Source organism: Artemia sp. Qi Xiang Cuo, chromosome 8 (genome assembly GCF_049724085.1).
Source record: "Artemia sp. Qi Xiang Cuo chromosome 8, ASM4972408v1, whole genome shotgun sequence".
Taxonomy (NCBI): Eukaryota; Metazoa; Arthropoda; class Branchiopoda; order Anostraca; family Artemiidae; genus Artemia; species Artemia sp. Qi Xiang Cuo.
This window is the reverse complement of record NC_142801.1, coordinates 52160607-52173484: the sequence shown is the minus strand read 5'-3', so window position 1 is coordinate 52173484 and position 12878 is coordinate 52160607. Positions and strand designations below refer to the sequence as shown.

Below are 12878 nucleotides of genomic sequence, written 5' to 3'. Positions count from 1 at the left end.
ATTCACTGACTCCTTCATACGAGTGTCTGTTTGTTCTAAGTTTGACAAACCTTTATATCGGCTCATCTAAGGTTTTAATATCACTCTTTACTTTTCTTAAAAAAAATTTATTCTAAAATGATTTTAAACTTAATTTCACAAATGAGTTATGGTATCTTACTATTGTCGAAGTGAATTTTCTTGAAGTAAGGGTTTATCCGCAGTCTTTCTAATTAATCCAGTGTATTAATCAGTATGTTTGCTGCCTTGGCGAGGGAAAAGAATCTAGCGGAGAAAGTAATACTGTTGCCATTTCAGACGAGAGCCACCGTAAATTAATGTCATCTCATTTCCAAGGATCCCAGATAAAGCTGGTTGAAGCCATCAGTGGCGAAGGAGGAGGCGAGAATAATTGGTACTGTTTTACTTAATGGTACGCACCGCTATAGAGTCTGGTAAATTTTTACCAAATCATATTTTATTTCTGATGTAAATTTTATTTCTGATGTAAATGGGAGGTAAGTTTAACCTTACCAACACCCCCCACCCCTAATGTGCAAATATATACCCTGAATTGGTATATATAGGGGTGGGGGCTAAAATTCATTTCCGACAAAAATAATTTTATATTTGGAAAGAGCATAAAAAAGGCATCGAGTGCTATATTCACTTTATTCGTAAGTCAATAATATGATTTGGTAAAAATTTACCTAGACTCTATCAGAGAAACTAGTCAAGCGGGAGAGACAGATACCTGGTTATAATGGTTTATGACACAAATTTGGGCTATATATTTGCATATTCGGGGGGGGGGTAAAGCGTAGCATATATTAAATACGTAACCTAACCTTGGTATCTTTTTCCCTCCCTAAACCCCAAAAAACAACAGTTTAAATATTGTAAATTCAATGAGAAGCCACGTTTTGCGATCAATTTAGATAGTAATTACCCGCTTTATGGGTAGTTGAGAAAAGGATTTTAGTGACAAACAAATGGCATTTAATCATTTGATTAAATACAATCACACAATTTAGAGCTTTTGAGTCCATGGTACTTAGTTCTAAGCCATGTGTTAGTTGTAAGGTAAGAATATAAGGTAAAAGTACTTTTTTAACATTCAAATTAAGCTTTATTTCATCAAGATATAATTATAAAGTCTCTAAGTAAGGAGCCATTATTAAGTTCTGTAGTAAGAATAGTACCATGTTCTAACCTTAGGATACTCCTGTCATTTGGGACTTAAAGCAATTTTGCCTCTTGGAACCTTAAACGAGTTCTTCCTGTTAACTTAATGAGAAACTTAACCTCTGCACTAACCTTATTTATGCCATTGTCGTTTAACGAGGGTTTTATGCCGGGGGGACTAAACCTTGTGTGATCTAATCTCCCAGGTACTGGTCGACAATTATCTGTCTCAGTTATCGAATTGCTTTCCTGCTTCGGCACTGGTGCTGGAAAAAAAAAATTTGCATTTACAGACAATATTCTAAATAAGTAAGTTCGCAACAATTACTCCAATATTTTTTTTTATATTAAGTTATTAGAATGTATGCTAGACTAAGAAAATAAGATTGATTTTGCTTAGTAGTATTTAGAGACAAAAAAAAAAAAAAAAAAAAAAAAAAAAAAAAAAAAAATCCTGAATTACTATTATTTTGGTTAGAAACAAATTTCCGATATTCCCAAACATTCGTCACAACCTCAATACCTACTGTAAAAATTGTTTTGTCTGCATTCTTAGCAGGAAAAAATCATCTACGAACGTGGAAACGTATTTCAGTTGAGAGTACTGCTCTAGGGAGCAGGTAAATAAACGCAAAATCCAAACAGGTCTTATTACTAATATTGTCATCATTTATTTGAAAACTCGTCATGCAGAACAAAAAGACGGAGAACTCCATGAAATTTTTTTTCTAGTTCATGGACCATCACGGGTCCATGAACTAGAAAAAAAAAAAAAAATCGATCCTATGCCACATAATTAAATAATCCGACTAAGAAAAATAATACATTTACTCAACGTCAATCCAAACGAATCCAACCAACCTTAGGGTAATTCTTAGAATTAAAAATCCAAGAGTTTATATTTTAATTCTTCCATCGTAAACTCAAAGGTAAGAAAAAAATAATTATAGGATTGTACGACTTTTGTATGCTTAAATTTTTTTCCTATAATCTATAGATTTCGGTCGTAAAATCAAGATCAGGGTCGTAAACGACCCTGAGGTCCTAAAGCCTCAGGGAAACCGCAGGAGAGGTCAACCAAAAACACCTTGCGTCCCAGATATAGACAGGACCTGTCCAACATTTACACGACGATACAATCTCAATGGGAAGATGTTATGACGGTTACGCACATGTGGGATGACTGGCGGCTCTCCGTGGATGCCCTGGGTGCCTCTGGCGGCACAGGAGGATGTAAGGTCTAAGGTAAGGTAAAATCAAGGTAGTGCAATTACGATGCAACGGTAGCCAATCGTTCAATTCGATCGGTAGCCGATTCATTGAGCTGTCACGGAGCACAAGTCACTTACTATAACGTCGAATTAAGCATATTTGGACAAATGTTTGCGTTAAAAAAAGGAGACAAAACTGAACTAAAAAATACACATAAAATAATCTCGGAATATGATAGGCACCCATACATAAATAATAAAAATAATATTATTTCGATATAGAACCTTATTCTTATATAGAAACTTTTCTAATCGGTCCTTAAGGATAGTCATTACAGGAATCTACGGCAAAGACAATATACATGAACTATACTAACCAATTCCTCTTGCTCCGATTGGCCGCAATTTTGGCATTCCACCAGCAAAAAGACCTCCTAGTTGCTGAGCAGGATTTGAGGTTGGCCCGTTGGATTGAAGTACCCCCACTGGTCCATTATTTGAGGACATATTTGCCTTCTCTGGTAATAAATGAACTGTTTAGCAGAATATACTTTTTAACTATAGAATAAATATTATTCTCCAATTTATACAAAGAAATAAGGAAACAAAGAAAGCTAAAAGAAACAAAAAAGAAGGAAACCTAGAAAAGAAAGAAAGTTGAAGGAAAAAAAGCTACAAAGAAATAAGTTAAACACCAGGAAAGAGAAAGAAATATGAAGAGAAGAAAACGTGACAGTTATCGCAGAAACTTAAAAATCACTATATAAATTAAAGAAATTCTCATCAACCGAACACTAGAATATTGACAACAATAAAGGATACTAAATTTTGGTTCATTTATAACAAGAAAGGCTCACAAGTAAAATTTAAAATAAATCAGGTCTGTTTTGGGGAAAATTTTGAAGTAGCAATGCTTCTCAGCATATTCACAGACGATTGCACCATGTGGCCGTGCAATTGGCATATACTGTACAAACTTTCTGAATTTTTAGGCCATCAAGTAACTCCATTTTAAAGTTTATTTGTAAGACTCCATCATGTTTGCAATTACACGAAAGCTAAGACATGGGCTAATTAACCAAAATTTAACTTGTTTTTAGACTGCACTCTTTGGTTTACGAATTTTAAGGCATAAGTAAGTGTTCAGAGCCTTCCACTTTTTGACAGACTTCGATAATAATAGTTAAACAGGTGTAGATGCCATAATGGCTGAAGCTAACAAGTCATTTAACCAATGAAAACATTCAATTTCAATTTTTAGCAAATTGGGTTGGATACATTATCCAGTTTTAAGGTAATCCTAATTCCAGAAAAACCTAGAAAGTTTTTGACTAGACTCCAGAAAATAACTAGAGTAGATACAGATCCAGGAAGCGTCTTTGGTTTGGAAGAAAAGAATGCTAACGGGATTTGGAAACGTGATTCTGGTGACTGTTGGTAGTGGACCCTCGTAATTTGATATAGAGACCTTAGATCAGCTTTGAATAAAGACCCATTTTATCACGAATCTTTCCGATTCTACGAATATGTATGTTAGGTTGCCTGTATCTTATTATTATTATTTTTGTGTTTTCAATAATGACAGAATTTATTCCTACAAGGGATGCAAGAAACATTGAAGGAATTTGATATGAAAAAACACTTGCTATAGCATGCTAAAAATTTTCCGAAAACTCATTATTTGAACACAAAAACTACCATATTTTAAGTTCAAATATTACCTCTCTAAGACATGTTATTGAAGTAAAACAAAGAAAAGGCCTACTTTAGATCAGTAATTTATTATAAACAGTATTTAAAAGCAAAAAAAAAATTACGCGTCATTCAATTAATATTAGCCTATCGGCAGTAGCAGAATACTGTTTATTTGCAGCGAGAAATTTATATGATTCTGTAAGACTTCCAAGAATCAGGATTCTGAGCCTACACTACCTGACTTATCCGAGTTTTTTTTTGTAAAATTGATGGTGTCCGATCAAAACAATGCTAGAAAGCTGGAAGAATATTAATATTGCCAGTAAAATTATCCTTATTAATCTTTACAATTTCCTTAAAATTAATCCTTATATTATCCTTATAATTTCCAAGAAACTCGATTCTGTGCCAGAATCTCTATCTATTCAACCAAGTCTCTTTATAAACGATTGTATCCGATTAAAAACGTTAAAAACCAGAAAGAACTTTAATCTTAGTTATCTAAAAGGCCTCCAATACGACTCAAAAGTACAAGCGAAAAAAAATGTTATTAGCTTTCGCCCATACACTTCCAAACAATCGTACCTACAGAAAATTAATTGCCTTAGTAATAATAGAGAAATAAAAATTTCTCAAGCTGAATAAGAAGAGTCCGAGAGTAATCAGGATTGTTAAGGGCCAAAAAAGGAACACAGACACTACAATTTCAAAACTTGAACTGTATTTCAACAGACCAGAAAAAAAGGGTGGGTGGGCGTGTTTGTGAGGAGAGTTTAAGAATACAATAAAACATCTATATTTTAGTGTAGCTATACATATATATCTGAACATACGTGCTATACACATACATGTAGCTATACATATACATGAACATATATCAGATATATATATATACATATATCTGAACATATATTTCTTTGCTGTCTTAAAATTACTGGTAGCCATAAGTGGCCTTATTAAATAATTTTAGGATGTAACAAATCAAGGCGTAAAGAAATATCGACAAATGCCCCTATCATCTAGGGCTCACAATGCAGCATTCTTTTTTTTACGAAATCACAACCCTTTTGGGATTCAATTTAAATCCTAAATAGGGCGCACAAGCGTAAATAAACACACTATTGGGGAACAAAACACATACTGTCAATCAAAGGTGCACTCCTATCGTTTGTTTCTACTTTCCGCAATCGAGCTCCAGTTCGAATGTTAGACAGTAATTGAGTACGATCCACACCACCATTCTTTGCATTGGTTGATTTTCCTCCTAAAAGTCCAGGACCAGGAGGTGGGGGTGGTCCTGGAGGAGGTGGAGGCCCAGGAGGTGGAGGAGGCATCACCACAACTTAAAACCTGCAGTAAACAATGCTAATTAGCGTCTTAGATGTATGCTACAAGGTTAAATACCCAAAAACGAGTGGACGCTATAAATATTGACTGGTTGTGAGTTGTCAATAACAACTTCATCTTTACGCATCGCTTAAAAATTTTAGTAGAATCAAAAGAAAGAGAGAAAGAATAAAAGATAGAAAAGAGAAAGAGAGAAAAAATAAGGGAGAAAGGGAGATTTCTATAAAGGACAAATTCAGTATTTGGGACGTCAATTCTTTTATTTAGCATGAGCTTATAAAAACAAATATGTTTACTGCTTGGTAGATCTCGACCACTATCAAAGAGGTTAAACCCTGGGTAAAAAAAAGCTTACATTCCAGCTAAATATATATAGGCCTATATATATATATATTTTCGAAAAGCAAAGAAAATAATACTTGGGAGTATAGTCTCAGACATCGAAAGTGATTCTGAAACTATCTTAGGGAATTTAGTGAGTTCTTTCGAAGGTTCTGTCAAGTGAGGAGTTGATAGTTTCAGCTTTTTTTTAATTTAACCGTATGTCACATTGTTATAAACATTTACTTAACTAAGCTAAGGTTTTACCTTTCTTTTCAATCGAGATTAAAATAACAGGGGTATACTTGTTCAGGCATCTAATTTAAAATTCATTAACCGAAAATAGGACCTTTCGACAATATCATATTTTAGCATCAATTGTCACATTTTCAAATAATTTGGATACAGTATTTGACGAGCTGAGCTGAGACAGATTCCCTTTTTAAAGTCTTTCAAGTTGGAATTCAGCATATTCATCTAGATACTCAGGTGACTTCTCAGAGGTTATTAAGGTTGTTAGCTATTCGTTAGGAGAAAATTATCGAGAGACAGATAAAAATAATACCGCACGTTCAGAAATTTTCAAATAAATTTTACCAAATAATTAAGTAAAAAGTGTTTCCTCTATATTAGATTTAGACTCTATATTAGACACAAGATTTTTCCTCTATATTAATAGATATTTCTCTATATTAATAGATAGAATTTGGAGCCCTAATAAATGCATGCAATACTGGTAGAATATTATAACGATTGTGGTAGGCTTTAAATATCGAGGTGGTCGTAATTTTGACTTCGTGTCAAATGATTTTAAATTTTTGATTACTATGGGCTAATTTTCGTCATTTTCTAGGTTGAAGCAAATGGTGCAGCCGCGATGATTCTGGACTCTGTGAAAGTCTTTTTACTTAAGGATCCTTATTGGTAGACAAATTAAAGAAATAGTTAAACTCAACATCGAACATGCTACTAAAAATATCCACCAAGCTTATGCCTCTCTGGCCGCTACGACGATCCAGTTGAATAGGACTCACCGAACAAAGCCTTTTCAGAGCATTTGCTGTAACCCCTCTACTTGGCCTCTTTCCTGTGCTGCCTTTCTCCTCTGGTCATGAAAAGCTACAAATACCTAGGTTTTTGTAAAGCTTGCGAAGCAATAGCTAAGCTTACCATCAAGGACCCGAAATGTGCTTCTTTACAGAATATATACACTGTTGTAATTAAAAAAAATTGTCAAAGGTTTTTTTTAAATGAAGTTGCGGATTCGCGCCATCTTTGGGCTTAGTTATTTCTGTTTCATTGTAAGTGTTGTCTTTTTTTCTTCTTACTAATCAAACTAATCATACTCCACCAAAAGGTTTCGGCCCTCTTTGTTTTTGATGGGTAACCAATAAACTGATTGAATGACTGACTTGTTAAAAGGAAACTTCGCTAGTGAGTTAATATTTGAAAGAAAACACGGTTCGTTTCATGTGCCGCCCCTTTCTTAAATAACAAACAATAAATAGCTATCGTATTATCACCTTTAGGATTAACTAAGCACAGAAACTACTTTATTATAAGAAAAAATATGTCAACAAGCCTCTTTTTAATCCTCTATATAATCACCATTTAGTTTATAGTAAATATAACACTAGCAAAAAGAGCAAAAAAGAAGCAAAATTAGCATTGGGAAGGCGGAATGATCCAATGATACAATTTTGTTTATTGTCAAACCTAAAGGTCTGACAATAAATATTGTACATCTTGTGAATAGCAACAATATTGTATAAAAATATTGTATTGTATAAGATAGGGTATATATTATACATAAAAAGATAATAGTTATTTGATATACGAGACCTAAAGGTGGTATTCGACATTTTGAAGCTTGTCAAATTATTGCCAAAAACCGTTTGCAAAGCTGCTCTCAAAGAAAACATTAGTAAACGGCTTTTGGTAATTATTTCTAAAGTATGAACAAGCCATGTGCAATCTTTAAATGTGGCAGCAATATTATTACGTCATATAACAACATTTTCCACGACTAAGGCAATGAAGAGTGGGCTTGATGTAGTTTTTAGGGTAGAGACGACAAACAAAATTACTCAAAGCAAACATGGGAATACCCTAGCATTTTTGAGGGATCTGTAGAATTTCCAAGGAATGGGGCTTGATGCTTTAAAAAGATGGATTTTTATGCGAAAACGGTGAATTTTCATGCATCTTTAACGTGTTCTTTTCAGTATTTTCCGAGGGGGAAACTCCCCGCCAATGTTCAGATTTATAGTTTAGATCTCTCATTCAACCATTCAAGTTATAATTTCCCCAGAAAAAATGGTGCCTTAAAATCCTTTTTTTTTGCATTCCCCCCCCCCACCCACAAAAAAGCCTCTGATCCTCCTTTCCCTCAGGATCGGATAGAATATCTATATATATCCTCTGTTTAAACATAAGATCAATCTATTGACTTTTACAGTTGATAAACTGTAATTAACCCTTTATTATGGGACCCATTATTTCTTTTTCCATTGCCTCAAACCTTCCGTAGTTACGATTTATAATGAAACTATATTGCCACTCTTAATATTTACATTAGCTCTACCATCTATAACCAGCTAAAATTCCAAGTTTTAAAAAGAGATATATATTTATAGAACAAAGTTCAATTGCAGACAAGTACTAATGAAGGCAAATCCTTCATTCTCGCAAAATCCTTTTAAGAGATGCTAGTTGAAGACCCACATGTGAATAAAGATATTCAATACACCTAGACAGCTATAAAAATCAATACAAAAGATTTTTATTAATGAGCCACTGTATTTTTAATTCTCATTGACTATATACTAATACAAATAGACAGATCCTATAAGAACGGTTCCAGAAGGACCTGCTGCACAGAAATGCGCTTCATTAAGAGGACATCAAAGAGCGTTAAATAGGGTTCTCGCACGAACTGAAGTTACTCGTTTAATTTGTGAATTCAAGATTTCCTCTTCAAAATATCTTGTGAATTCCTCATTAATATTCTTGTCCTCATTTATAATCTCCACTCCTATTAACTTGGTTTCCATTTCAGTTTACTCTTTTCTCCTTTTTTCTTCTTTCTTTTTACTATTACCCACCAATCATATTTGAGCTGACTTTATGTGTCAGTGTATGTTTTATATCATTTTCGTTTTTTCATATTGTTCAGCTCTTTACTGTATTTACCTCTTTACATTTTATTCACATAGTTGAAAGTTTTGGAAATTAGGACTTTAAGGATGACAACCCCTCCCCCCACAGCCCTCAGGGCAAGGGTTGTAAGTTATGCCCAGGGGGCCCATAAAGTGTTTATTGAAAGCGTTGTCGTAGAAACTTCAAAGGGCTCATTCAATTGGGAGTTGAAAAGGCTAGTGCCTTTTTTAAGAGTTGAAAGTGATTGGATAGCGACTAACGCCCCTCTCAAGCCCACCATTTTCCCCAACACATCCAATCAAAATTTTGAGATATCCAATTGTTCAACGTAGTAGAAAGTTCTGAAAACTAGGTCTTTTAGGACGGTAAGTTATGCCCTGGGGGCATATAAGGTTTATATAGAAAGTTGTTGTAAAAATTTCAAAAAGGGCTCATTTGATTGAAAATTGCCCTTTTTCACAGGCAGCGCAATCGCGGTGCCTAAGTAAAGAACGATGTTGGCACAATGTATTATTTTTTTTCATACCAGGGCACTTCGTGTCGAAGGAGTTGTCGTAGAAACTTCGAAAAGGGCTCATTCGATTGGAAATTGGAATGACTAGTGTCCTTTTTAATAGTCGAAAGTGATTGGAAGGCAGTTAACACCCCTTCTGCCCACCATTTCCCCAAACACATCCAATTTAAATTTTGAGACAGCCAATTTGTCCCACGACGTTCAAAGTTCAGGAAATTACACTTTTGAGCAGGACACTCCCCCCACAGTCTTCAGGGCAAGGGTTATAAGCTATGCCCTGGTGGAATATAAGGTTTTTATTGAAATCTTTGTCGTAGAAACTTGAAAAAGGGTTCATTCGATTTGAAATTCAAAGGGCTAGCGCCCTTTTTAATAGTCGAGAGTGATTTGAGGGCAAATAACCCCCCTCTCACGCCCACCTTTTCCCTAAACACATCCAATCAAAATTTTTAGATATCCATTTTATTCAACGTAGTTGAAAGTTTTGGAAATTAGGTCTTTAAGGATGACAACCCCTCCCCCCACAGCCCTCGGGGCAAGGGTTGTAAGTTATGCCCTGGGGACCCATAAAGTTTTTATTGAAAGCGTTGTCGTAGAAACTTCAAAGGGCTCATTCAATTGGAAATTGAAAAGGCTAGTGCCTTTTTTAAGAGTTGAAAGTGATTGGATAGCGACTAACGCCCCTCTCAAGCCCACCATTTTCCCAAACACATCCAATCAAAATTTTGAGATATCCAAACTATTCAACGTAGTTGAAAGTTCTGGAAATTAGGTCTTTTAGGATGATAAGCCCCCTCAGAGCCCTCAGTACAAGGGTTGTAAGTTATGCCCTGGGGGCATATAAGGTTTATATAGAAACGTGTTGTAAAAATTTCAAAAAGGGCTCATTTGATTGGAAATTGAAATTGCCCCTTTTCATAGGCAGCGCAGTCGCGGTACCTAAGTAAAGAACGATGTTGGCACAATGTATTATTTATTTTTTTGCTTTTGGTTTTACCATACCTGGGCACTTCGTATCGAAGGAGTTGTCGTAGAAACTTCGAAAAGGGCTTATTCGATTGGAAATTGGAGTGGCTAGTGCCCTTTTTAATAGTCGAAAGTGATTGGAGGGCAACGAGACCCCCCGCCCATCATTCCCCCAAACACATCCAATCAAAATTTTGAGATAGCCATTTTGTTCAGCGTAGTTGATTTCCAGATAGAAAATATATTTTTGGGGAGGACACTCCCCCACAACCCTCAGAGCAAGAGTTTTAAGTTATGCCCTGGGGGCATATAAGAACAATGTTGGCACAATGTATTATTTATTTTTTTGCTTTTGGTTTTACCATACCTGGGCACTTCGTATCGAAGGAGTTGTCGTAGAAACTTCGAAAAGGGCTCATTCGATTGGAAATTGGAGTGGCTAGTGCCCTTTTTAATAGTCGAAAGTGATTGGAGGGCAACGAGACCACCCTCCCATCATTCCCCCAAACACATCCAATCAAAATTTTGAGATAGCCATTTTGTTCAGCGTAGTTGATTTCCAGATAGAAAATATGTTTTTGAGGAGGACACTCCCCCACAACCCTCAGGGCAAGAGTTTTAAGTTCTGCCCTGGGGGCATATAAGAACAATGTTGGCACAATGTATTATTTATTTTTCCTTTAGAGCAGGTCACTTCGTATCGAAGAAGTTGTCGTAGAAACTTCGAAAAGAGCTCATTCAGTTGGAAACTGGAGTGGCTTGTGCCCTTTTGAATTGTAGAAAGTGATTAGAAGGAGACTAACACCCCTTCCACGACCACTATTTCCCGAAACACATACAATCAAAATTTTGATGTAGCCATTTTGTTCAGCGTAGTTGATTTCCAAATAGAAATTATGTTTTTGAGGAGGACCCCCCCAGAACCCTCAGGGCAAGTGTGGTAAGTTATGCCCTGGGGGCATATAAGGTTTTTATAGAAGGTGTTGTCATAGAAACTTCAAAAAAGGCTCATTCTATTCGAAATTCAAAGGGCTAGTGCCCTTTTTAATAGTCGAAAGTGATTGGACGGCAACTAACCCCCTCTCATGCCACCTTTTCCCCAAACACATCCAATGAAAAATTTTGAGATAACCATTTTATTCAACGTAGTTTTAAGTTCTGGAGATTAGATCCTTGAGGATGACAACCCCCCAAAGCCCTCAGGGCAAGGGTTGTAAATTATGCCTTGGGGGCATATAAGGTTTTTATAGAACGCGTTGTCATAGAAACTTCAAAAAGGGCTCATTCGATTGGAAATTGAAACGGCTAGTGCCCTTTTTAATAGTTAAAAGTGATTGGAAGGCAACTAACACCCCTTCCACGCCCACCATTTCCCCAAACATATACAATCAAAATTTTGATAACCATTTTGTTCCACGCAGTTTAAAGTTCAGGAAAGTATACCTTTGAGCAGAACACTTCCCCCACTGTCTTCAGGGCAAGGGTTATAAGTTATGCCCTGGGGCATTAAAGTTTTTATTGAAATCTTTGTCGTAGAAACTTGAAAAAGGGCTCATTCGATTGGAAATTCAAAGTTCTAGTGCCTTTTTTAATAGTCGAAAGTGATTTGACAGCAACTAACCTCCCTCGCTCACGCCCACCTTTTTCCCAAACACATTCAATCAAAATTTTAGATAGCCATTTTGTTCAGCGTAGTTGATTTCCAGATAGAAATCATGTTTTTGAGAAGAAAACTCCCCCACAGTCCTCAGGGCAAGGTTTATAAGTTATGCCCTGGGGGTATATAAGGTTTTCATAGAACGAGTTGTCACAGAAACTTCAAAAAGGGCTCATTCGATTGAAAATTGAAATTGCTAGTGACCTTTTTAATAGTCGAAAGTGTTTGGAAGGAAACTAACACCCCTTCCACGCCAACCAATCTCCAAACACATCTGTTAAAAATTTCGAGATAGCCATTTTGTTCCTTGCAGTTGTAAGTTCAGGAAATTATACCTTTGAGCAGGACACTCCCCACAGAGTCTTTAGGGCAAGGGTTATAAGTTATGCCCTGGAGGCATATAAGGTTTTTATTGAAATCTTTGTCGTAGAAACTTGAAAAAGGGCTCATTCGAATGGAAATTCAAAGGGCTAGTGCCCTTTTTAATAGTAGAAAGTGACTTGAGGGCAGCTAGCCCCCCTCTCACGCCCACCTTTTCCCCAAACGCATCCAATTAAAATTTTTAGATGACCATTTTGTTTCACGCAGTTTAAAGTTCAGGAAATTATACCTTTGAGCAGGACATTCCCACTACTGTCTTTAGGGCAAGGGTTATAAGTTATGCCCTGGAGGCATATAAGTTTCTATTGAAATTTTTTTCGTAGAAACTTGAAAAAGAGCTCTTTCGATTGGAAATTTAAAGGGCTAGTGCCCTTTTTAATAGTCGAAAGTGTTTTGAGGGCAACAGCCCCCCCCCCACACCCACCTTTTCCCCAAACACATCCAATCAAAATTTTTAGATAGC

General features: G+C 35.9%; 1 protein-coding gene across 6 annotated transcripts in view; it reads right to left on the bottom strand.

Annotated features, from left to right (window-relative positions):
* The window catches only part of LOC148949543 (uncharacterized), a 107839-nt gene that overhangs the window by 32297 nt on the left and 62664 nt on the right, over nt 1–12878 (bottom strand). For all 6 annotated transcript variants that reach the window (XM_089093572.1, XM_089093576.1, XM_089093577.1 and 3 more), the window contains exons 2-4: nt 5212–5420; nt 2753–2893; nt 1297–1430 (exon numbers count right to left, since the gene is read on the bottom strand). In XM_089093572.1, coding sequence (XP_088949698.1) covers nt 1297–1430; nt 2753–2893; nt 5212–5404 — 468 coding nt within the window. In that variant the 5' untranslated portion in view covers nt 5405–5420. The remainder of the gene's footprint in view (nt 1–1296; nt 1431–2752; nt 2894–5211; nt 5421–12878) is intronic.